This window comes from Heloderma suspectum, chromosome 2 (assembly GCF_057233095.1).
Source record: "Heloderma suspectum isolate Gila_16-S chromosome 2, 16-S_ref, whole genome shotgun sequence".
In the NCBI taxonomy this organism is placed as follows: Eukaryota; Metazoa; Chordata; class Lepidosauria; order Squamata; family Helodermatidae; genus Heloderma; species Heloderma suspectum.
The window spans coordinates 338,643,861-338,670,963 of record NC_139459.1 but is presented as its reverse complement, the minus strand read 5'-3'; the positions used below and the strand labels follow the sequence as shown (position 1 = coordinate 338,670,963).

At 45.3% G+C, this 27,103-nt stretch overlaps 1 protein-coding gene across 1 annotated transcript in view; it reads left to right on the top strand.

Moving 5' to 3' along the window:
* PLXNB1 (plexin B1) overlaps nucleotides 1-27,103 on the top strand; it is a 184,922-nt gene that overhangs the window by 56,822 nt on the left and 100,997 nt on the right. The window contains exon 4 of the mRNA XM_084840675.1: nucleotides 22,326-23,463. Coding sequence (XP_084696801.1) covers nucleotides 22,327-23,463 — 1,137 coding nt within the window. The 5' untranslated portion in view covers nucleotide 22,326. The remainder of the gene's footprint in view (nucleotides 1-22,325; nucleotides 23,464-27,103) is intronic.

Here is a 27,103-nt window from a genome sequence, read left to right as displayed (position 1 = left end):
ACAAGCAAGAGTAGGGAATAACAAGTGGACGATAAATGCCCTGTGTAGAAAAGCCCTCTGTCCTAGTGGTGTAGTGGTAAAATGTTGGAGTGCAGGAGCTCATCATGATAGTCCACATAACCACGCCTGCAAGGAGAGTCCAAAAATGCAGGCAGATGTGTTGAGCCATATCTGTGTGTGTATTTTATATATATGCTGCTGCAAAAATCCATTTCCCCCCACCTACTTCTGAGATGATGATGTCATTGGCCCTGCTAGTCAAAATGTCCTGGTGCCTTTACCCTGCACGTCCTGGCTCCACTATATCACTGCTTTTTTCTCTCCTAACAAAGAGAAGACTTCTATACCACTTCTTTCTTCTAACAAATTGAGCACTTCTAGATGGAGCTTCATTTTGCAGTAGGAATATCATGTATTTCCTACCCTGCTGTGGTGTGGAGGTCCAGTGTGTTTGATGTTAGGGGGTTATCATTTGAAGGTCAGTATACTGTAACCACCGCCACCGCAAAGCCCCACAAAGGACGGTCTGTCTGGCTATAATAAATGCACATCAATCTCTCCCCCTCTCCTTTCCTAGAAGCCAGAAAAGGGGTAGCGGAGGGAAGAGATCTCTCCAAAGCTCAGTGCAGAGTTGCTTGGGAATGTGAGTGAGGTAGGTGCCTCCAGTGGCTTTGGGAAGAGGGAATTCTGAGTGCCCATTATCCCCCAGGAACAAAAGCCCCTGTGTGTATGCCACCTAAACATCAGCCAGAGCTGGTGTGATGTGAATCGCTGTATGTGAGCTTCCAGGGCAGTGTGCCAGAGTAGCATCAGTGAGCGCAAGTGGCCCAGCTGTCTTGCTTGCTTATCTTAAATAAGCATGTGGAGCTGGATTTTAGAGCTTAACAAAATCTGGCTGTTACAGTAATAATATTCGGTGTGTTCAGTTGCCTTCGCATTTCAGATTTTTACACACAAACACTCACTCACTTACTTACCAGGTAAGCAAACACTAGACCAGCCTTCCCAACGTGGTGCCCTCCAGATGTGTTGGACTGTCATTCTCCTGTCTTTCCTGTCTCCTGTCATTCCTGGCCAGCATTGCCAGTGCTAGAAGTTGTAGTCTAGCACATCTGGAGGGCTCCAGGTTTGGGAAGGCTGTGCTAGACAAACAGGGAACATCCACCAGATTCCCTACGTCCAAAGGTACCATGAGGATAACACACACACAAGTTTGTTGTTGTTCAGTCGTTCACTCGTGTCCGACTCTTCCTGACCCCATGGACCATAGCACGCCAGGCCTTCCTGTCCTGCGCTCTCTCCCGGAGCGTGCTCAAGTTCATATTCATTGCATTGGTGATGCTATCTAGCCATCTCATCCTCTGCTGTCCCCTTCTCCTTTTGCCTTCAGTCTTTCCCAGCATCAGGGTCTTTTCCAGAGAGTTTTCTCTTCGCATTAGGTGGCCAAAATATTGGAGCTTCAGCTTCAGTATCTGTCCTTCCAATGAGCAGTCAGGGTTGATTTCCTTTAGGATTGACTGATTTGACCTCCTTGCAGTCCAGGGGACTCGTAAGAGTCTTCTCCAGCACCACAGTTCGAAAGCATCTATTCTTCGGCGCTCAGCCTTCCTTACAGTCCAGCTCTCACAGCCATACATTACTACTGGGAAAACCATAGCTTTGATTAGACGGACCTTTGTCGGCAAGGTGATGTCTCTGCTTCTTACTATGCTGTCTAGGTTTGCCATAGCTTTCCTCCCAAGGAGCAAGCGTCTTTTAATTTCATGGCTACATTCACTGTCTGCGGTGATCTTGGAGCCCAAGAAAGTAAAATCTGTCACTGCTTCCATTTCTTCCCCTTCTATATGCCAGGAAGTGATAGGGCCAGATGCCATGATTTTGGTTTTTTTAATGTTGAGTTTCAAACCAGCTTTTGCACTCTCCTCTTTCACCCTCAACAAGAGGCTCTTGAGATCCGCTTCGCTTTCTGCCATTAGGGTGGTATCGTCTGCATATCGGAGGTTGTTGATAATTCTCCCAGCAGTCTTAATTCCGACCTCTGATTCATCCAACCCGGCATTTCTCATGATGTACTCTGCATATAAGTTAAATAAGCAGGGTGACAATATGCAGCCTTGTCATACTCCTTTCCCAATTTTGAACCACTCAGTTGTTCCATGTCTGGTTCTTACTGTTGCTTCTTGACCCTCGTACAGGTTTCTCAGGAGACAGGTAAGGTGGTCTGGTAGTCCCATCACTTTAAGAATTTGCCACAGTTTGTTGTGATCCACACAATCAAAGGCTTTAGCATAGTCAATGAAGCAGAAATAGACGTTTTTCTGGAATTCTCCTGCTTTCTCCATGATGCAGCGAATGTTGGTGATTTGATCTCTAGTTCCTCTGCCTCTTCAAAACCCAGCTTGTACTTCCGGTAGTTCTCGGTTCGCATACTGCTGAAGCCTAGCTTGTAGGATTTTGAGCATCACCTTGCTGGCATGTGAAATGAGCGCAATTGTGCAGTAGTTTGAACACTCTTTGGCGTTGCCCTTCTTTGGAATTGGAATGTAAACTGACCTTTTCCAGTCTTGCAGCCATTGTTGAGTGTGCCAAATTTGTTGGCATATTGAATGCAGCACTTTAACAGCATCATCTTTTAGGATTTTAAATAGCTCAGCTGGAATACTGTCATCTCTGCTAGCTTTGTTGTTACTAATGCTTCCTAAGGCCCACTTGACTTCACTCTCTAGGATGTCCGGCTCATGTTCAGTGACCGCACTATCATGGCTATCAGGGACATTAAGATATTTCCTGTATAGTTCTTCTGTGTATTCTTTCCACCTCTTCTTAATCTCTTCTGCATCTGTTAGGTCCCTGCCTTCTTTGTCCTTTATCATGCCCGTCTTTGCACAAAACGTTCCCTTGAGATCTCCGATTTTCTTGAAGAGATCTCTAGTCTTTCCCATTCTGTTATTTTCCTCGATTTCTTTGCATTGTTCATTTAAGAAGGCCTTCTTGTCTCTCCTTGCTATTCTCTGGAACTCTGAATTCAGTTGGATATATCTTCCCCTTTCTCCCTTGCTTTTCACTTCCCTTCTTTCCTCAGCTACTTGTAAAGCCTCATCAGACAGCCACTTGGCTTTCTTGCATTTCTTTTTCTTTGGGATGGATTGAGTTGCTGCCTCCTGAACAATGTTACGGACCTCTGTCCATAGTTCCTCAGGCACTCTGTCTATCAGGTCTAATCCCTGAAATCTATTCCTCACCTCCACTATATATTCATAAGGGATATGATTTAGGTCATACCGGAATGGTTTAGTGGTTTTACACACACACACACACACACACACACACAAAGTACCACGAGGATAACGTATATACCTTATTTCCAGAGAAATACACGTTTTCTCTAGGCCACCTTCCAGAGTTTTTGCCCAACTCTCAGATCTGGGAAAGGCACGTTAAGGTATCTTTTCTAGGGTATATTTACCCAGGGCTTGGTCCACTGGTTCTAAAATCTCATTAGGATATACGAGCAATGTTAGCAGATTAGATCAATGTCCTGCAGTGTGCGTGATCCCATACCCAACAGTGGGCATAATTGGATGCTGCAAAGGAAGCATGCAAATGCGTGGGAGTAATATTGGAATCATTTGTTCCCTTTTACTTTATCTGAATTCTGCACTGATATTATCAGAGTTCTGTACCAGGACAGTAGGATTCTGCAGCCTGAATTATTTTTGGAAATAGAGCAATTTGCCTTTTTGGTAGGAATTTCAACAGTCTTTGTAGAAATTAAGCTTCTGAATTGGCCAAATTACAATATTATTGTCAGCAATTTCCATGAATTGCAGCAGTAAATCATCACTATATAGATACAGTCAAGGCCAGAAATATTGGAACAAGGATAACTGTTTTGGCAGTTGGCCTCTGTACACCACCACATTGAAGTTGAAAGGAAACAAACCCAGATGGGAGCGAAGTCAGGACTTTCAGCTGTAACTCAAGGGGGTTGACAAAAGTGGGGCACTAACCATTCAGGGTTAATGGGGGCCGCAGTGGCTTAGTGGTTAAGACGCTGCAACTGAACGTTGGCAGGACAGCAGTTCGAGACCCAAGTGCTGCGTGACGGAGTGAGCTCCCGTCTTCAGTCCCAGCTTCTGCCAACCTAGCAGTTCGAAAGCAAGAAATTGCAAGTAGATAAATAGGTACCGCTTCGGCAGGAAAGGTAACAGTGTTCCCTGCACCTCGGTGTTCAGTCATGCTGGCCACATGACCATGGAAGTGTCTTCGGACAGCACTGGCTCTTCGGCTTAGAAATGGAGATGAGCACCACACCCTAGAGTTGGACACGACTGGTTGGGGACACCTTTACCTTTTTAACCATTCAGGAAGTACACCCATTGGCATACACCCCCCCCCCATTGTTGGTGGCTCATAAGTAATGGAACGAATGGCTGACAAGCAGCTGCATGGCCAGGTGTGGTCTATTTCTTGGGTATGCCATGACCAATCAAGCTGATAGAAGGCCTGGAGGTGGTTCTGAGTGTTACATTTGCATTTGGTAGCTGTTCATTGGAACTCCCAACATGAGGTCCAAAGAGGTGTCCATGCGAGTGAAGGAGGCCATCATTAGGCTGAGGAAACAAAATAAACCCATCAGAGAGATGGCAAAAACATTGGGAGTGGCCAACATCCTGAAAAAGAAGGAATTTAACTAGCAAGCTCAGCAACAGCAAGCTCAGCTCAGCCTTTCCATTGTCAAAGCAGTGCTCCAGGTGGCTGACATCATTTTAAACACAAGACCAACAATATTAATGGAACAACTTAAAAACAGTAAACACAAAAACAAAAGCAAACTGAACCAGGCAAGTGGAAGGCTTGTCTGGATAGACAAAATCTTTACTAGATGTGGAAAGATAGAGAGGGTGCTATATGCTGTATTCCAGATGTGTAAACATCTAAGGAAGGACAGTAGCTGAGTATTAGAGCACCAGCTTTGCGTGCAGAAGGTCCCTGGTTCAATCCCCAGCACCTCCAGGTAGGGCTGGAAAAATTCCTGCCTGAAACCCTAGAAAGCCATTGCTGTCACTCGGTGTCGACCAAGGGTCTGACCTGGCTGAAGGCAGAGAGCTTCCTAGGTAACTTCACTTATATTCCAGATGAGTATATTTTGTCCGTAGAATCCTGAGTCAGAAAGACCAAAGGGCTCCCTGCTCCAAACCCCTTGCCACAAAGTAGGACCTTCCCTTGGACTTGATGGTCTTGTAGGCCCCTTCCAGCCCTATGATTCTATGATTCACTGGAGCCCACAGGTCAAGAAGAGACCACAGTATGTTGCATTCAGACAATCAGGAGCCCAGCAAAATCACTTGAGGCAACTTGTGCACTGAGCCAAGCCATCCACTGCAGGGAAGGCAAAAAGCAAGCAAGCAAAGTCCTCCCTCACCTTGTAGTGTTGCAGCGTGTTGAGACGCTTCCAGTTGCCCTGGACAACAGAAGTCACATCCTCGTCAGAAAGGATGAGGTGCCCAGCCAGGTCTGATCTCCACTCTAGCACACCAGACACAGAAAAGCAAAACAAGAACCAGGTTTGAGAGCATCACAGAGCAGAGGCCAGCACCTCTGAACCTTTTAGGGAGGATTGGAAGAAACTTGCCCTGTGCGCCATGACCTCCAACGTTACGCCATTACCCTGTTGGCATTGCCTCCCCACAATGGTTTCCTGTGGCCTAACTTGGGTTGACCAGGAAATGGATGGGGAACATCGTTGCCACAGGGTTTGGTAAAAGATGGCCTGAACATAGGGAGCCAGGGAGGGGGAGTGGCACAGAGCTGCAGAGGTGGGAGGTAGAGAGGTGGGTTTCCATTTAGGGTACTGCAGTCAGGGCCAGAAATATTGGAACAAGGATAACTGTTTTGGAACTTGGCCTCTGTACACCACCACATTGAAGTTGAAAGGAAACACACCCAGATGGGAGCGAAGTCAGGACTTTCAGCTGTAATTCAAGGGGGTTGACAAAAGTGGGGCACTAACCATTCAGGAAGGACAGCCAGTGGCAAACACACACACCCATCGTTGGTGGCTCATAAGTAATGGAATGAATGGCTGACAAGCAGCTGCATGGCCAGGTGTGGCCTGTTTCCTGGCCCATCCTGGGTACCCCATGACCAATCAAGCCGATAGAAGGCCTGGAGGTGGTTCTGAGTGTTACATTTGCATTTGGTAGCTGTTCACTGGCCCCTTCATGGATCACTGCCTTGTTGTGGCGAAGGGGCTTGCGTAACTTAGTGAAGCCATAAGCTATGTCGTGCAGGGCCACCCAAGATGGTCAGGTCATGGTGAAGAGTTCTGACAAAATGTGGTCCACTGGAGAAGGAAATGGCAACCCACTCCAGGATTCTTGCCAAGAAAACCCCATGGAACGTATCACAAGGCTAAAAGATATGACGCTGGAAGATGAGCCCCTCACATCGGAAGGTGTCCAATATACTACTGGGGAAGAGCAGAGGGAATTTCCAAGTAGCGCCAGAAAGAGTAAAGCGGCTGGGCCAAAGCCGAAAGGACACTCAGCTGTGGAGGTGTCTGGTGGTGAAAAGAAAATCCAATGCTGTAAAGAACAATATTGTTTAGGAACCTGGAATGTCAGATCAATGAATCAAGGTAAGCTGGAGGTGGTCAAACATGAGATGGCAAGATTGAACATCGACATCTTGGGAATCAGCGAACTAAAATGGACAAGCATGGGCGAATTTAATTCAGGTGACCATCATATCTACTACTGTGGGCAAGAATCCCTTAGAAGAAATGGAGTAGCACTCATAGTCAAGAAAAGGGTGGGAAAAGCAGTACTGGGGTACAATCTCAAAAATGACAGAATGATCTCAGTACGAATCCAAGGCAAACCATTCAACATCACAGTAATTCAAGTCTATGCCCCAACCACTGATGCTGAAGAAGCTGAGGTTGATCGGTTCTGTGAAGACCTACAACACCTTCTAGAACTAACACCAAAAAAAGATGTCCTCTTCATCATAGGGGATTGGAATGCTAAAGCAGGAAGTCAAGAAATCACTGGGATAAGAGGCAAGCATGACCTTGGTATACAAAATGAAGCAGGACAAAGGCTCATAGAGTTTTGTCAAGAGAACACGCTGATCATAGCAAACACTCTTTTCCAACAGCACAAGAGGCGACTCTACACATGGACATCACCAGATGGTCAATATCGAAATCAGATTGATTATGTACTTTGCAGCCAAAGATGGAGAAGCTCTATACAGTCAGTAAAAACAAGACTTGGAGCTGACTGTGACTCAGATCATGAGCTTCTTGTTGCAAAATTTTGGCTGAAATTGAAGAACGTAGGGAAAGCCACTAAACCATTCAAGTATGACCTAAATCATATCCCTTATGAATATACAGTGGAGGTGAGGAATAGATTTCAGGGATTAGACCTGATAGACAGAGTGCCTGAGGAACTATGGATGGAGGTCCGTAACATTGTTCAGGAGGCAGCAACGAAATCCATCCCAAAGAAAAAGAAATGCAAGAAAGCCAAGTGGCTGTCTGATGAGGCTTTACAAGTAGCTGAGGAAAGAAGGGAAGCAAAAAGCAAAGGAGAAAGGGGAAGATACAGCCACCTAAATGCAGAGTTCCAGAGAATAGCAAGGAGAGACAAGAAGGCCTTCTTAAATGAACAATGCAAAGAAATCGAGGAAAACAATAGAATGGGAAAGACTAGAGATCTCTTCAAGAAAATCGGAGATATCAAGGAACATTTTGTGCAAAGACGGGCATGATAAAGGACAAAGAAGGCAGGGACCTAACAGAAGCAGATGAGATTAAGAAGAGGTGGAAAGAATACACAGAAGAACTATACAGGAAAGATCGTAATGTCCCTGATAGCCATGATAGTGCGGTCTCGGAACTTGAGCCGGACATCCTAGAGAGTGAAGTCAAGTGGGCCTTAGGAAGCATTACTAACAACAAAGCTAGCGGAGATGACAGTATTCCAGCTGAGCTATTTAAAATCCTAAAAGATGATGCTGTTAAAGTGCTGCAATCAATATGCCAACAAATTTGGAACAGTGGTCACAAGACTGGAAAAGGTCAGTTTACATTCCAATTCCAAAGAAGAGCAATGTCAAAGAGTGTTCAAACTACCGTACAATTGCGCTCATTTCACATGCCAGCAAAGTTATGCTCAAAATCCTACAAGCTGGGCTTCAGCAGTATGTGAACCAAGAACTACCGGAAGTACAAGCTGGGTTTCGAAGAGGCAGAGGAACTAGAGATCAAATCGCTGGATCATGGAGAAAGCAAGGGAATTCCAGAAAAACATCTATTTCTGCTTCATTGACTACGCTAAAGCCTTTGATTGTGTGGATCACAACAAACTCTGCATATTGTCGCCCTGCTTATTGGCTGCATATTGTCGCCCTGCTTATTTAATTTATATGCAGAGTACATCAAGAGAAATGCGGGGTTGGATGAATCACAGGTCGGGATTAAGATTGCCGGGAGAATTATCAATAATCTCAGATACGCAGACGATACCACCCTAATGGCAGAAAGCAAAGAGGATCTAAAGAGCCTCTTGTTGAGAGTGAAAGAGGAGAGTGCAAAAGCTGGTTTGAAACTCAACATTAAAAAAACGAAGATCATAGCATCTGGCCCCATCACTTCCTGGCATACAGAAGGGGAAGAAATGGAAGCAGTGACAGATTTTACTTTCTTGGGCTCCAAGATCACTGCAGACGGTGACTGTAGCCATGAAATTAAAAGACGCTTGCTCCTTGGGAGGAAAGCTATGGCAAACCTAGACAGCATAGTAAGAAGGAGAGACATCACCTTGCCGACAAAGGTCCGCATAATCAAAGCTACGGTTTTCCCAGTAGTAACGTATGGCTGTGAGAGCTGGACTATAAGGACGAAGAATTGATGCTTTCGAACTGTGGTACTGGAGAAGACTCTTACAAGTCCCCTAGACTGCAAGGAGGTCAAATCAGTCCATCCTAAAGGAAATCAACCCTGAGTGCTCATTGGAAGGACAGATACTGAAGCTGAAGCTCAAATATTTTGGCCACCTAATGCGAAGAGAAAACTCCCTGGAAAAGACCCTGATGCTGGGAAGGATTGAAGGCAAAAGGAGAAGGGGACGGCAGATGATGAGATGGCTAGATAGCATCACCGATGCAATGAATATGAACTTGAGCACACTCTGGGAGAGAGTGGAGGACAGGAAGGCCTGGTGTGCTATGGTCCCTGGGGTCACGAAGAGTCGGACATGACTTACTGACTGAACAACAACAAGCTGTTCACTGGAACCCCCAACATGAGGTCCAAAGAGGTGTCCATGCGAGTGAAGGAGGCCATCATTCGGCTGAGGAAACAAAATAAATCCACCAGAGAGATAGCAAAAACAGTCGGAGTGGCCAATACAACAGTTTGGAACATCCTGAAAAAGAAGGAATTAACTGGCAAGCTCAGCAACAGCAAAAGGCCTGGAAGACCACGGAAGATAACTAAAGTGGATGACCGCAGGATTCTGCTCATGGTGAAGAGGAGCCCTTTCACAACATCTAGCCTGGTCAAGGACGCTCTTGAGGAGGTAGGCATGTCATTGTCAACATCTACAGTCAAGGGACAGCTTTATGAATATAAATACAGAGGCTTCACAACAAGGTGCAAACCACTGGTAACGCTCAAGAACAGACAGGCCAGATTAGCCCTTGCCAGCAAACACCTAAAAAGGCCTGCCCAGTTCTGGCATAAGATTCTTTGGACTGATGAAACCAAGATTAACTTGTACCAGAATGATGGGAAGAGAAAAGTATGGAGAAGGAAAGAACAGCTCATGATCCAAAGCATACCACATCATCTGTCAAACATGGTGGAGGCAGTGTTATGGCATGGGCATGTATGGCTGCCAATGGAACCAGGTCACTGGTGTTTATTGATGACCTGACTGCTGATAAAAGCAGCAGGATGAATTCTGAAGTGTATAGGGCTATACTTCCTGCTCAGATTCAGCCGAATGCTGCCAAACTGATAGGATGCTGCGTCATATTGCAGATGGATAATGATCCAAAATATACAGCAAAAGCTACCCAAGAGTTTCTGAAGGCAAAGAAGTGGGATGTTCTTCAATGGTCAAGTCAGTCACCTGATCTCAACCCAATAGAGCATGCTCTTCACTTACTGAAGACAAGACTGAAGGCAGAAAGACCCACAAACAAGCAGCAGCTGAAGGCAGCTTCAGTGAAGGCCTGGCAAAGCATCTCAAGGGTGGAAACTCAGCATTGGGTCATGTCCATGGGTTCCAGACTTCAGGCAGTCATTGACTGCAAAGGATTTTCATCCAGGTATTAAAGGCGATGGTTAAGTTTGAAATGATGTTGGTTTGTTCCATTACTTATGAACCACCAACGATGGGTGTGTGTGTATGCCACTGGCTGTCCTTCCTGAATGGTTAGTGCCCCACTTTTGTCAAACGCCTTGAATTACAGCTGGCTTCGCTCCCATCTGGGTGTGTTTCCTTTCAACTTCAATGTGGTGGTGTACAGAGGTCAACTGCCAAAACAGTTATCCTTGTTCCAATATTTCTGGACCTGACTGTACACCCGCCAGGATCAAAAGAACAGTGAAACTGGTTCTCTGAGCTCCAGGGGACTTCTGACTTGATTTTTCTCAAAGAACAGGCTGCAGGGCAAACTGCTTTTAAAGGTGAAGGGAATTTGTTAAATAGCATGGTGATTAGTTGTGCATCACTTTAAAGCCTGTCCTGGGTTAGTACCTCTGTCCTTTTTCTGTTGCTGCTCCCTATTCCTGGAATTCACTTCCAGAGGATTTGACAATAGCTGGTTCGATGTCTGTTTTTAAATCTCAGTTACATTTTTTTCTCTTTTCCCAAGCTTTTGGAATTTTAGCTTAGATTTTATTTGTTGCTTGGTCATATTGATTAGTAATTTTTGTATTGTTCCCTGTGCCTGTTCGATGCATTCCCTTCCCTTCCTTGGCTTTATTATGTGATTTTATTAGAATGTACACTTCTGTGGCAGGGATGTGCTGTTTTATTGTTCTGTACAGTGCCATGTACACTGGTTTGTTGTTGTTCAGTCGTTCAGTTGTGTCCGACTCTTTGTGACCCCATGGACCATAGCGCGCCAGGCCTTCCTGTCCTGCGCTCTCTCCCGGAGTGTGCTCAAGTTCATATTAATTGCATCGGTGATGCTATCTAGCCATCTCATCCTCTGCCATCCCCTTCTCCTTTTGCCTTCAGTCTTTCCCAGCATCAGGGTCTTTTCCAGAGAGTTTTCTCTTCGCATTAGGTGGCCAATAAGTGTGTGTGTGTGTGTGTGTGTATAAAGGTTAGCTATTCCACTATGAACCTCAGCAGCTCTTGTTATTTCCACTATCGCTACAACACTTCTTGTATTACAGAAATTGCTCTAGATCATATTCACCTGTTGACTACCAGCGCATACATTTCATTTCTCTATATAGTTCTGTACATGAGATGTGGAGAGGGACCAGTGGCAGCTGGTTCCCACTGCCAAGGGGGCACCAGTGGCAGAGTAGTCTTTTCAATCCCATAAAAATCCAGAGAGAACAAATCCTTTGCCCATCCCTAGCCTCAAGTCGTTTGAGAATAGTTAAGATTCTTGTCCCTTTGTTGAGGAATTAGATCAATATAAAACTGACAGCAATATTAAAGTGATATTGACACAGATCTCAAAGAACTGGGTCTTAACAGTCCTGTCAATAACTAAAAACAACAACACTTGTCGGAAACAGCTCTGAAAAGCTTCTGGACTGGAAGTCTTTAATTACCAGTGGATGCAGGATAAAACAAAACAACTACACAAAAAAGGGAGACTTTGGCCTGGACAGCCTGTTCCTTCATCATGCTGTGAAAGTCATGGCGAGTCACACTTCGATAACGCTTGTCCTGCCAAGCAAATTGGAGTGTGATGGGGCGAAGAGCACTCACTGCTCTTGGGAAGCAGGAGGATTTCACTGGGAAAGAGTTGCCTTGGGCTTTGCTCTCCCCACCAAGGCAACTTTGACCTTTCACGCCTTCATGGACAGTTTCCATGGTGATGGATTAAGAACAGGGAGGATGTGTGGCTTTGTCAGTAAGTCCTGGCTGGTTTTGTTCCCCTGCATTGGCCTACTAGTGCTGTTGTCTGCTGGGCTCATTTTTACAAGTTGGACAGCTAGTGCCCACAAATTCCCTTCTTCCTGGGAAGCATCTCCTGCTCATCACTTTCTCTGGTAGAATATTACTTTCTAACTCAGTAGGGTCTGTTGTTTCACTCTGCTTACCAATGATCCGTGATTTTTTTGTCACTAACCTAAGTCCTGGCTTATAGTGTTTATTTTTTGTTACATTTATATCTCACCTTTCCTCCAAGGAATTCAAGGTGGCGTACATGATCCTCCTTCTCTCTATTTCATGCTCACAACAACTCTGTGAGGCAAGTTGGCTGAGATACAGTGACCGGTCTAAAGTCATCCAGTGAGCTTCATGGCCAAGTGGGGACTAGAACCCAGATCTCCTGAGTTCCAGCCCAACACCCTAAGCACTACACCACACTGGGTCTCCTTGTGCTGACACTAGGAGATAGTTTCTTATGACTCCTTGGAAGGTACTTCTAGGCAATAGGGTTTGGTGATGTAATCTTCCACCAGCCTTGGGGGCATGTACAGACGTATCTGTAAACAGCAGCTGCCATGGTACGTTTCCATTGGCAAGATGAATCTGGCTTCCTCCTGCCTTCACTGGTTCTGCAAGTTTTGCTACAGAGCTGGCTGTGCGCAGCACCGATTGGCTGGTGGATGGTTGTGCACAGCACTGATTGGCTGGTGGGTGTGATCCCTTCTTTCCTGGCTTCCTTCCAGGGGCAGTTTGTGTTTTACAGATGGATTGTGCTTTAAAAACAAAAATAGGCTGCTGCATGAACATTCATGCATTTATCCATTCATTCAGCATCTTTAAGAAAAAATAAGATAATTCATTTGTAAAACTGTTCATTAAAGGGGCAGGAGGAATGAAAGACAGTGTTTCCCACATTGGCCAACTTGGTGCCTCCAGGAATTCCACAAGCAAGAATACAGCCAGCTAGCTGCCTGTGCCAATCAGTGCTGTGCAGGCAAGCTCTGCTGGAAAACCACCATTTTTCTCTGGGCTCAATCCTGCCATCACCATGGTGAGTGTATGTCAAGGTGCATGTCTGCCACAGTGCAAGGGGGTCATAGTTATGTAATAGACCACGCACCTTGCATGCATAACCAGGCTCCAGGTTTTAGATGTCCCTTGGACAACGCACCTTCAATGGACTCCTCTCCCTCAGTGAGTCTACCTTCTCACTAGCATTGCCACCTGCTGCTACTTCTCTTCCTCATCTTTGCTACCAACCCCTTTCTTGCCAGGCAGAGAGCCAGTGAGAAAGCAGACAATGGCATCTACTGCTCGTCCTGCTGACCACAGTAAGTGTCTGGGCCAGCCGAGAGGCAGGTGAACAAGCAGGCTGCAATGGCAAAGATGAAGAGCAGGCCCAGGGGCTCTTGTCAGTGGGCCGCTGCTGATGTGTGATACCTTGTCAGGTGCCAGCCATGTGCATGAGGTGCCAGGTTCAATCCCCAGCATCTTCCTTTAAAAAGATCTCTGGTAGCAGGGCTGGGAAAAACCTTGGAGAGCCACTGCCAGTCAGAGGAGACACTACTGGGCTAGATGGACCAATGGTCTGACTTAGTATAAGGCAGCTTCATGTGTGTACATGTTTTTAATATCTTCCCATTTAGGTGTGCCTGATAAGTTTCTGAGGACCCCCAGAAAGCTGTTTCAAAACGTCTGGCCTTTGGCCGCTGTAGATAATGCAACAGCCACCCACCTTCTCCAGCTAAGCTCCCTTGATCCTGGTGTGTGCCTAGAAGATAGCTAAAGGCAGAACATTCTTGAATAGCCCTGGACCATACTGCACTTGAACCATTTGTCAATCACACATGGACTGCTTCAGCATGTTGCCACTGTCCTGTCTAGGTCATATTTTCAAAGAAAAAAGTGGGAGAACATGTCTCAGGTGCTGGAGGAAGAAGTGTTTTATTTGTTATAAAAGCTCAATGCATTTCAGAGAGCAATTTCTCCTTCGTCAGGAGCAATAATCTAACAATAAAACAAGATAAACTAGAATAAACACATGTAATACTTTAAAAAAAAATTGTATAAACACATATAGAGACAAACACTCATATCTTCTGTGGAATTTTTTTCTCTCTAAATGCCCACGTATCTCATAATGGAAATGTACTGACTCACTTGAGAGAGTTGCAATAAAAACACAGATTGCTTGTTTGCTTACATGTAAAAGATTTTGTCATCACATGTATAGCAGCTCTTGGTTGGTTTTGGAATTTCCATATTTTTATTTACACATCAAACATACCTAAAACACTAGAACTCTCCATTAGCTGCAAGAATCCTCTACTTGCATTCCTACAAGAATGTAATCACTACTCCAAACAAAAGGAGTTTAAAAAAATGAAGATTACAAATTTTACCGGTTACCTTCTGCAGTTAACTGTCCTTCATTCTCTGATAAGTGTTACCAAAACACTCCATGTTCATTGACCGACTGTGGGAGTACTTTAGCCTTATGGTCATTTATATGCACTGGTTGATTATAGCTTGCCCATTGGCTGTGGTGGATTGTGCCCTTGTGCATTGTGGCTAACACACTGCTACTGATTCTGCTCGTACTTAAAGAGCTGGAGGCAATTCTTTATTTTTTATTCTAGCTTTATTTTTTTAAAATAATAATAATCACAAACTGGCTGGAAAATCAAAGTCTTCATTAAGACCCAATGGAGCCAAAGTTTGTAATGGCATAATCGAATAAAGTTCTTTTCTTGTTAGCAGTGTGTCATTACCTATACCATTCTCTATACTCCAAAACAGTATTGCATCAAGATCATATGTTTTTTCAAGAAAATGCTTTACCAAAGGATCCCCTTTCCTCCTGTGTCGCAAAATGATGTTCCACTATTTTTACCTTAAGGGTTCTGGGAGCCTTGCTGATACATAATTTATGGCATGGAGGTTGGATGGCATAAATAACTCCTAGACTATTACACATTCTAAAGGTGGTGATGGACATGTGTTGTTTATTGACAAGGTGAGGGAAATTTATTGCCTTCTTCATAAATTTACAGTAGGAACACCGTCCAGATGGATGGTGTCCTTTTGGTTTACAAGTTTGAAAAAGTACTGACTGACAACCTGTATGTGAAATCTGTATGTACTAGCCAGTCCTTAAAGTTACACGTTCTTTTGAATGATAGAAGAGGTTTTTCTGACAGATCAGGTAAATCATATATCAAGTGCCACTGGCTACAGATGCTGTTTTGGATTTTTGTGTGTGATGGAATTGAAAGGAAGAACACACATAATGCTATTGCATATAATTTTCTCATGAGGTGTTAGTAGAGATTCTCAGCCTCAGGCATTAGCCCTGTGTCTAGCAGATTCTGTTATGAGAGAAGGATTGCCTCTGCCACAGAGATGTTGAACTAGGAGTCAAGATTCCTTCTTGTAGTCATCCTTATTAGAACAATTGCATTTAGCTCTAAAAAAATTTACTGTACAGATTATTCCTGAGATGGGCAGGATGATAGCTTTCATACCTAAGAAAATTATTCCTATCGGTGGGTTTCCTTTATATTGATTCTGCTCGTACTTAAATGTACGATGGCCTTGTAGGCCCCTTCCTACAAGTAGGCCTTCCCTTGTAGGCCCCTTCCCTTGTAGGCCCCTTCCAACCCTATTGTTCTATGATTCTGTGTGGTGACCATGCCAGTGGTTTCACTTGAGACTACAATGTCTAAAGAAGTGATCCAATGTGTATTAAAAGTGGTGTCAGAATGTGGATGTGGATCTCTGCTACTGACCCACTGAAAAAAACCCTGTTGTAAACTGTCTTGAGGCCCTCTCCAAACACAAAAAATGCCATCAATATACCTTAACCACGGTGCTGAGTTGGAACTATATGGATTCTTCATCCTCCATCTTCTGACAGGTCACTTTTCACAATATAATTTTGAGATAAGGTTGCATGTCCTTGATCACACATGTATGCAAATATACATCTATACACATGTACTCGACTGGCATGGGAATACCAGGATCTTGGGCTTTAGATTGGCCAATTTTAGGCTACCTCATGGGCTGTTTGACTAGAGTGGTGACTTAACCTTCAGGAAGGCATCTGCATATGTCTGGAGTTCCCATGCTTTGCATACTTGCAGAAGGGCAACTAATGTTAATTCAATTAGGGAAGAGGACTTGCAGGTCATGAACTTGGAGTACATCAGGTGCTAGTATCTCATACATGACCATCGGGAATCATTTGCTTCTAGCTGCCCTAATCAGCCATCCGGAACAATAAACCATAGCAGACAAGATGCTAGGGTGATGTTTGAAAAAATAATATAGGAATGCCATCATAGTGGAGACTCTCAGTAACATTTGCATTGGTCCTGTATTGCTAGTGATTAGCAGTGCAGTCCTGTACATGTCTACCATTAAGTTCAGTGAAGCTTACTCCCAGGTATGAGGGTCTTGGTTTGTTGTAGCCAAGATAGAATCCAAAATGCAAGCCCATGGATCCTTTGGTTTCTCCACTGTCTATTACTCCTTACTCATCTGATGTAACGTTTAAGGTAGTGTGAGGAACAAACAGACTATGATGTAAATCAGACTTCTCCAACCTGATCCCCTCCAGATACGTTGGACTGTCTGTCTGTCTGTCTATTTTTATTTTATTGCATTTATATCCCACCTTTTTCCTCTTGCAAGGAACCCAAGGCGGCTTACATTTTCCTCCTCCTCTCCATTTTATCCTCACAACAACCCTGTGAGGTAGGTTGGGCTGAGAGTTTGTGACTGGCCCAAAGTCACCCAGTGAGCTTCCACGGCTAAGTGGGGACTAGAACCCGGATCTCCCGGCTCCCAGTCCAACACTTTAGCCACTACGCCACACTGGCTCTCCAACCCTCATCACCCCCATCCAACATTGTACCAGGTTGGAGAATGCTGATGTAGATACTTACTTATCAATATATAGTTAACTCATTAATACGTATTTTCAACATCCGGTTGTCTGGCACTGCCTTCATGTCTTGTCAGTGAACTGGAGAGAAGGCCTTTTCAGTGGTAGCTCTGTACTTGTGACATTTCCTCACCAGACACAATTGCCTGGCACCAGAGCTGGTACAGGCAATCTCCTGGGACATACCTTGGACACCATAATGCCTGGTTCTGAAGAAGGACCCTCTCAGAGCCAAGCATTTGGGCCTGGCTAGCAATCTGAAGAGCTGTTGCAGCCATTTCCTACAGCTGATGTGGCTGTCCAGAGGGCCAGCCTGCTCTCTGGCTCACGCTGAGAAGATTCTCAGCATGAGCCAGAAGGTGGGTAGCTGAGAGCAGCCACCCGTCTTCTCTTTCACTCTGAGGATCCCCTCAGAGCAAAACAGATGGCAGGTAGCTGTTCCGGAGAGCCTTGCCTACTGTTCTCTTGTTGTGGCATTTGCTGCAGCAGGAGGCACTGCCAGCCCTCACATGGGGTGGAGTGAATTCCTCCACCTCAGGCAGTGGATTTGGAAGGGCAGCAGATTCCACATCCCCTGCTGCTGGGATAGTCATGGGCCCCACTCTGAGTAAGACATAGGTGGGCGGCCACTCTGAAGAGCCGCAAAGGCCACAGCAAGAGAGCACCCAGCATGGTTTCCCAGAACGCTGCCCACCTGATGCCTTGCTCTGCGCAGACAGGCATCAGGCAGGCAGGCTCTCTGTTGCCAGCATGGCTCTCCATAGAGCCTGGTCGGCCCAACTGACTTGTTCTCTGAGGTCCTTCTTGAGCGAGGCCGCAGTACATGCAGTCTCCATGGTACCACCTGGGGGAAGAGGCAGAGGGCAACAGCTTCAGTGTCTCGCACTCTCCCCCCCCCCCCCAGCAACAGCAGCAGCTCACACTCCTCCACCCTGATAGTGGTGGCGGCGGCTCGCACTCCTTCCCCCACCATGTTCTCCTCCTTCAGGCAGTGGGAGGTCTTGCGCCAGCCCTGGCAGGAGAGTGAGACCAATGGGGCTTTCTAGAGCACCTGCTAGTGCCAATGAATGGGCAGCTGTGCCAGAGAGACTGGGCAGCCCCACTCTCAGCTGCGGCAAATACCACAATGGAAGAGCTGCCAACGGGGCACTCAGGAGCACCGTCACTGTCATTATTGTTAACATTGTGAACCACTGAGAGATTTCCTTATATTCAGCGGTATATAAATGCCACAAATAAATAAATAATAATAAAAATTATTTAGGCACCAGGCCAAATCCATCCTGTTGACCTGCACTGAAGCAACTTTAATAATTTATATAAATTAAATTGTGCCTTATGTATATTCGGTTGATTAGTGCTGTTTTGTCTTTTATGTTCTGGTGTAATTTGTTCTTAATTATCATGATAATTGAATTATTTTGTATTGATTTTGTGAGCTGCTTACACTGCAAAGAAGGGATTAAACAGAAGAACGTAAAAATCTGTCCACTCTGCATTGGGCTCAGATTCACAGCGCAATTTTATGTATGTTTACTCAGAAGTAAGTCCAATTCAATGGGACGTACTCCCAGATATGTGTATGTAAAGCTTTGCAGGTGCAGTTTAAACATCTGTAAAAAGGAATCAGGGCCGGCCCAAGACATTTTGCTGCCTGAGGAGAAGAACAAAATGGTGCTTCTGGTTCCACATACAGAAGCCTGCCAGAGTGGCAGTTGAATCTTGCTTCCACACTGGTGATGGGACTGTATCCTCCACAATACATTCTAGCCCAGAGGGTGCAGGATAGGCTGTGTAGGGCATGTGGCTCTGTTCTCCGACCTCACTGCAGCCCCTCAAGGATCCACTGCCTGAGGCGACCGCCTTACTCTGGCTTATGGTAGGGATAGAGATGTAAAATTTCTGGAAATTTTGAGGTCATGGAAAAAAACAGTTTTTTCCTGGGGGGCTTGGAAAAAAACAGAAATTTTGGGAAAAATGGAAAAAGAAGTAATACTTATTTTTTTAATGCTCTTTACAGTTCTAAAGTCACTTTGTTGCTTTAAGACAGTCTTTGCAAACCTGGTGCATTCCAGATATTTTGGACTTCAGCTCCTATCAGCCTCAGGCAGCATGGCCAATGGTCAGGAATGCTGGGCACTGCAGTCCAAAACATCTGGAGAGCACCAGGTTGGGGAGGGCTGCTTTAGGAACATAAAGCAGCCTTTCTGTTCCTGAAGTTATGTATGATTTAGTTTGCTCATAACATTATCATTATATTTTCAAACTTGTAAAACTAAACTCAGTTAGTAAATGTGAATTTGTCTGAATAGATTAGAACTACATTAAATGACACCTTGTTGTTGTTGTTGTTCAGTCGTTCAGTCGTGTCCGACTCTTCATGACCCCATGGACCATAGCACGCCAGGCCTTCCTGTCCTGTGCTCTCTCCCGGAGCGTGCTCAAGTCCATATTCATTGCATCGGTGATGCTATCTAGCCATCTCAAACACAGGACTCTATAAAACAAAACCCAAGCTATCAAGAATGCACGTTTACTGTCAAGAATGCACAATGGTGACTCTACTCATATGTTGGGAAATGAGCATAAACGTCTGTCACTAAAATATACTTTGGATCAATAATTTTAATAAGGAATGAAAGAACTAACTATGCTGGGCATCTTAAAGAGGATTAAAAAATAATTTTACCCATGGCTTCATTATTTCCAGACACTTTACATCTCTAGTCTTTCTATAAAAGTGTTTTATTACATAGTTTTAGAAATCATGTTGGGGGAGTAAAGGCTGGGCAACAATATATACTTTGTCGTAAATTCTAAAAGAAAATATTTCATAATCCAAAGCTGTTCAATTTTTCCAATCTTTTAGGAAAAAACAAGAATGGTCCTCAAGAAAAAATGGAAAAAAACAGTTTTTTCAATTTTTTTCTGTTTTTTCCCCCCCAGGCCTTCACATCTCCAGGTAGGAAAGGCCATGAAGATCATATTGCCAAGGTGGCATGCATTTTGCACAAGCGTGGCATCTGGAAATTAGCACAGAATTCAGCTCTCTGGAAATTTCAGCTTTCAGTCTATTGTTATTATTGTTGTTATTATACCCTGCCTTTTTCCCAGTACTGGGACACAAGGCAGCTTACAAAAATTAAAACATATACAATTAAAACATATGAAAACATACAAAAGTTAAAATATAATTAAACAACAATACAATTAAAATTATGTTAAAAACATTAAACACTTTAAAACAGCATTTTAGCAGCTTGCCTCCAGGTTCCAACTATGTCCCAAAGGCCTGCTGGAACAAGAATGTTTTAGCCTGCCTCCGGAAACGCATCAAGGAGGGAGCCATCCTAGCCTCCCTGGGAAGGGCATTCCACAGCTGTGGGGCAGCCACTGAGAAGGCCCTCTCTTGGGTTCCCACCAAACATGCCTGTGACAGAGGTGGGACTGAGAGAAGGGCCTCTCCAGAGGATCTCAGGACACAGGCAGGTTCATAAGGGAGGATGTGGTCTTTCAGATAACCTGGACTGGAGCCGTATAGGGCTTTATAGGTCAAAGCCAGCACTTTGAATTGTGCCCGGAAACAGACTGGAAGCTAGTGAAGCTGTTTAACAAGGGAGTTGTATGCTCCCTATAGCCAGCCCCAGTCAACAGTCTGGCAGCAGCTTTTTGGATCAACTGCAGTTTCCGAACACTCTTCATAGGCAGCCCCACGTAAAGCGCATTGCAGTAATCCAAACGGGATGTAACTAAGGCATATGTCACCATGACCAGACATGCATGTCTAGGGCATGTGTCACTCTAGCTCTAGTACCTGTACAGGTATAGCTGCTGGGTTAGCTGGCTTTAAATGGGGGCGAGAAAAACTCATGGAGGGTAGGTCTATCAGCAGCCATTACATACGGAGCCTCCCCTGTTCACATTGCTCCGAATGCTGTTTGCTGGGGAGCAACAGTTGGGGAGGCCTGTTGTTGGCCTGCCCTGCCTTTGTGCTTCCTGGAGGCATCTGGTTGTCTAGTGTGGGAAGCAGATTCTGAACTGGTCTGATCCAGCAGGGTTCATCTGCTGCTGCTCCTGTGAAGAGGTGCAGGTAATGTGCAGTTAAATTTTAGGGACTGGAGGGAGGATGATTAAGTTTTTCTAATGGTTCTGGAGTGAGGAGCTCCTTTTCCTTCCACATGCCAACCAAAGCAAATGGAGAATTATGAAAATGCCTGCGAGGTGAGCTGTGGCTCAGTGGCGGAGCAGCTGCTTTGCATGCAGAAGGTCCCAGTCTCAATCCCTGGCATCTCCAGGTAGGGCTGGAAAGATCCCTGCCTGAAACCCTGGAGAGCCATTGCTCAGTGTCAACGTTACTGGGCTAGATGGACCCATGGTCTAAGGCAGTTTCCATAATTCAGGGTCTGTCAACGTTGTCCCCCAGTACAGAATTTGAATTCCCTTAGTGCAGAATGAAGGTTCTCATTAGCGTGAAGGAGATTACACAGCATTTGTAGAATAAGTGAAATACATCCAACAGCTGTAATTTCAATAGAAGATATGCAAACCAAGTTAATGGCATGCGAATTTGCTGCAGCTCTTGATACAGGTTTCTATGACTCCATGCTGGACTTATTATTGGACACACACTTGGTTTATGAATTGAGAAGGGCTGGTGGAACAATGTTGATTATGACTTCTTTTGTGGGAGGAGAGAATTATTACTGTAATTGGTTTGATTATTGCTTTCTCCCACTTAAATCTGTTGGTTATATTACTCAGATATTTGAAAGACGTGGTGCGGCTGTGAACTTTATGATCTGTTTTAGAACTTGATAATTGCAGCAAAAATAGCATTTGCATGGAACACATACAGCCCAGCATTGAAAGAATACTTTTCTAGGGCATGCAGTATAGTCAGAGTAGCCATCAGATTGACTGAATATAGCCACCTGAGAGATGTTATTTATTGCACTTATATCCTGCCTTCCTTCCAAGGAGCTCAAGGCAGATCACATCCAAGGAGATGTCAGATAGAAACTTCTCAAAGAATGTGATCTCTTTTTATTGTCTATATAAGAATACAACATATAATTTCGCTATTACCATTTGTAAGACCTTTTCGATGCTATGAGGTCCTCTTTATATAATGTAAAATTTCTTGATTTATAAGTACAAGAGAAGAGAGAGATGATGATAGCTAGTCTTTTCAATCGGCAGAGAAATTAACCACATGTTCTGTCTGTTCCCTTTTGCAGAATGAATATGATGCCTTTGAGGGCATTCCTTCTCTTTGCTCTGTGTTTCCTGGGGGCAGTCATTCCACAGGGACTACAGTATGCCACCTTTTCGCACAACACCACCAAATTTCTTCATTTGATTATGGATCCTGACTCTGGGAGACTCTATCTTGGGGCCACAAACTTCCTTTTCCAGCTGACATCGAACCTGGTGATGGAGGAGGCTGTTTCCACGGGGCCTTCCTTGGACAGCAAGGACTGCCTTCCTCCCGTCACCAAGCAGGAGTGTCCCCAGGCCCAGGAAACGGACAACTACAACAAGCTCTTGCTCGTCAACTCGCTGGAGAAGGAGCTCATAGTATGCGGCAGTGTGTGGCAGGGGATCTGTGAGAAGAGGAGCCTTGGCTTCATTAACCATGTCCTTTTCCAACCCCGGACACCGGGAGACACGCAATATGTGGCAGCAAATGACCCAAATATTTCCACTGTGGGGCTAGTAGGATATTCCAAAGATAACGTGCCAGTTCTGTTTGTGGGCCGAGGGTACACCAGTCGCGGAGTAGGAGGCAGCATTCCTCCCATTACAACTCGCAATCTCCGGGCTCACCCAGGAGAGGTGGCAGGACCAGACCTTCATTCCATCTTCTCATATGAGGAAACGGCAAAGCTGGCTGTGGGCCGACTCTCGGAATATAACCACCATTTTATCAAATCTTTCACTCACGGCTCCAGCGTTTATTTCTTATTCTACCGACGTGATATCAAGTCGCAGTCCCGTGAGTACAAGACCTACATTTCTAGGATCTGCCTGGATGACTCGCACTATTACTCCTATGTGGAGCTACCCTTGGTCTGCAGGAGCAAAGAGAAGACTTACAGCCTCCTGCAGGCTGCCTACGTTGCACAGCTGAGCGGAGAAGGAGACATTGGCACAGCCCAAGGAGGTGTCCTTTTTGCTGCCTTCTCTGCCTGGCAGGCTTCTTCAGGGAAGCTGAGAGAGAAATCTGCACTCTGTACTTATACAATGGACGAGGTGGACCGCCTCGCCACTCAGACCAGGGACCTTTGCTACACAAAGGATGGGAAATCGGAGAACGGTGAAGAGGTGGCTTATATAGAATATGATGTCAGCTCTATCTGCGTCCAGCTGTCAGCGGTAAGTGGATGTTCACAGCACGCATCTGTGAATCTGGACTTTTAGTCTAAAAATCAGGTTGGCCAATTTGTTTATTTAGTACATTTATATTCCACTTTTCTTCCATCATCCAACTCAAGATGGAATCCATGGGGTTCCCAGGTAGTCTCCCATCCAGGGCCTGACCAACCCAGCGTAGCTTTAGCAAGGTGGCTGCATCAGGTGCCTTCATACTGCCCTGGGACCATTTATTCAGCATGTAGGTCACCAATCTGGCCATCCCTGGTCCAGGCAGTTGACTGGTTTTGACTGTTGTTTCCTTGTAAGTCACAGAGGAAGAGATACTAAATGGGTAAGGTGTTGTATTTTACCAGAATAGTTTATACATGGGGGGGACTCTTCTCATTCCGTAGACATCTTTCTCATGACAGAAAGGAAATGCGATTCAGTTCTCAGCCACAGATGGAAGGGGTTATTTACTAATGGAAGTCCTTTTGGTTAACTTGAGTAGATTTGGCCTCATCTTGACACCTTTTTGCCTCTTTAAAAAAGTGTTGTGGTATAATAATAGTAGTTGTAGTACTAAGACTAGAAATATATATCATCATAAGAACATAAGAAAGGCCGTGCTGAATCAGACCCAAGGTCTATCTAGTCCAGCATTCTGGTTACGCAGTGGCCAACCAACTGCCTGGGGGAAACCCACAAATAGGACATGAGTGCAATAGCAACCTCCCACTCATGTTTCCTAGCAAATGGTATACAGAGGATGGTGCCTATGATACTAGAGGCAGTACATAGCCATCATGACTGCTAGCCATTGATAGCCTTATCCTCCATGAATTTGTAAATAATTAATGGCATTATTAAAGGGGCCGCGGTGGCTTAGTGGTTAAGACGCTGAACTGCAGACTGGAAAGTTGGCAGGACAGCAGTTCGAGACCCGAGTGCTGCGTGACGGAGTGAGCTCCCGTCTTCAGTCCCAGCTTCTGCCAACCTAGCAGTTCGAAAGCAAGAAATCGCAAGTAGATAAATAGGTACCGCCTCGGCGGGAAAGGTAACAGCGTTCCGTGCACCTCGGTGTTCAGTCATGCCGGCCACATGACCATGGAAGCGTCTTCGGACAGTGCTGGCTCTTCGGCTTAGAAACGGGGATGAGCACCGCACCCTAGAGTCGGACACGACTGGTTGGGGACATCTTTACCTTTACCTTTTTTAATGGCATTATATAATGAGTATTATAGGCAGACAAATCTCTGCATGCGCTGTTGTCCTTCACACTCAGGCTATAAATTCAGAATTGTAAATTGTTGTTTAGAATTCTATGAAGTATGATATAATTAATATTTTAACGTTTTCCTGTTAGAACAACATCTGACAAGTCATAGAGGCAGTGGTCAAGGAAGTAGAAAAGCTGCCAAACTATTCTTGGTTGCAGTCATTGTACTGGGGCAGTTCGTTGTGATCTTGACAGCCACTCACAGATGCTGTGAAATGCATATTCTTAGAATGAGTTCAGTACAAATGATATCCGAGTCATTGTTCCTAGGATCACAGCTTACTTAATGTGCCATCAGTGTTGCTGCCATCATGCTATCAGTCCTACATATCCTGGGTTTTTATTTTGTGCTATCCTGTATTTTTATTTTGTGCTATCCTGTATTTTTAAGAGCCTCGTGTGGCGCAGAGTGGTAGGCGGCAGTATTGCAACTGAAACTCTCCCCATGACCTGAGTTCGATCCCAGTGGAAGCTGGGTCCCAGGTAGCCGGCTCAGGTTGACACAGCCACAATTGCTTTGATACAAGTGCGGGATGCAAGCATGCCTGATGCAGTGCTGGCTCCAGATTTTTGAGTGCTTTTTGGCAAGTCACCATCAATGGGCCTCCCACCTTCTCATCACCATTGTCATGAGCTGTTGCTCCTCATCCTCTTTCTCATCACTGGTACCTCTTGCTTGTTTGACATGCAGAGAGTAAGTAGGCGATGGCATCCACTGCTCCTCCTTCTCACCACCACCATTGTCTAGGCTAGAGCAAGAATTAGATCAACATTCAGGTTACAATGGTAAAGAGGAGGAGCAAGTCCAGGGGGCTCTTGTTAGTGGGCTCAATCTAGGGTGTGGGCCCTCAGCAGGGCCAGCCCTCCCATGAAGCAGGGTGAGGTGCCTGCATCAGGAAATGAAGAGGGAGGAGCGGCAAATTGCGCTGCTCCCTCTGCCTCCCCTAGAAGGCCCGCTACCACCACTACTCCACTATCTCCAGTGGGTGCTCTAGAGAGCCTCACCAGCCGCTCTCCCAGTGTGGCATTTGCTGCAGGGAGAGAGAGCAGCCAGCAGGGCTCTCTAGGGCAGCCAGCAGGGCTCTCTAGAGCAGCCGTCTTCTGTCTTCCTTGTCAGGTGGAGAGCCAGATGGCTGGACAAAGTGGCTGCAGGGGTCTTGTGAAAGTTCACCCAGGTCGTGACATTTGGGTGAGCTCTTGTGAGAGCTCCGCAGCCTCTTCTTCTGGCTGTGTGGCTCTCCATGTGATGAGGCAAACATAGCATGCCAGGACTTCCTGTCCTCCGCTCTCTCCTGGAGTGTGCTCAAGTTCATATTCATTGCATTGGTGATGCTATCTAGCCATCTCATCCTCTGCCATCCCCTTCTCCTTTTGCCTTCAATCTTTCCCAGCATCAGAGTCTTTTCCAGGGAGTTTTCTCTTTGCATTAGGTGGCCAAAATATTTGAGCTTCAGCATCTGACCTTCCAATGAGCAGTCAGGGTTGATTTCCTTTAGGATTGACTGATTTGACCTCCTTGCAGTCCAGGGGACTCATAAGAGTCTTCTCCAGCACCACAGTTCGAAAGCATCCATTCTTCGGCGCTCAGCCTTCCTTATAGTCCAGCTCTCACAGCCATACGTTGCTACTGGGAAAACCATAGCTTTGATTATACGGACCTTTGTCAGCAAGGTGATGTCTCTGCTTCTTACTATGCTGTCTAGCTTTGCCATAGCTTTCCTCCCAAGAAGCAAGCGTCTTTTAATTTCATGGCTACAGTCACCGTCTGTGGTGATCTTGGAGCCCAAGGAAGTAAAATCTGTCACTGCTTCCATTTCTTCCCCTTCTGTATGCCAGGAAGTGATGGGGCCAGATGCCATGATCTTAGTTTTTTTAATGCTGAGTTTCAAACCAGCTTTTGCACTCTCCACTTTCACCCTCAACAAGAGGCTCTTTAGATCCTCTTTGCTTTCTGCCACTAGGGTGGTATCGTCTGCGTATCTGAGGTTGTTGATAATTCTCCCGGCAATCTTAATCCCGACCTGTGATTCATCCAACCCGGCGTTTCTCTTGATGTACTCTGCATATAAATTAAATAAGCAGGGCGACAATATACAGCCTTGTCATATTCCTTTCCCAATTTGGAACCAGTCGGTTGTTCCATGTCCGGTTCTTACTGTTGCTTCTTGACCCTCGTACAGGTTTCTCAGGAGACAGGTAAGGTGGTCTGGTACTCCCATCTCTTTAAGAATTTGCCACAGTTTGTTGTGATCCACACAATCAAAGGCTTTAGCGTAGTCAATGAAGCAGTAATAGATGTTTTTCTGGAATTTTCTTGCTTTGGTTAGTCCTTTTTAATTCAAGAAACATGTAGTCGTAATAATAATATAATCATTGTATATT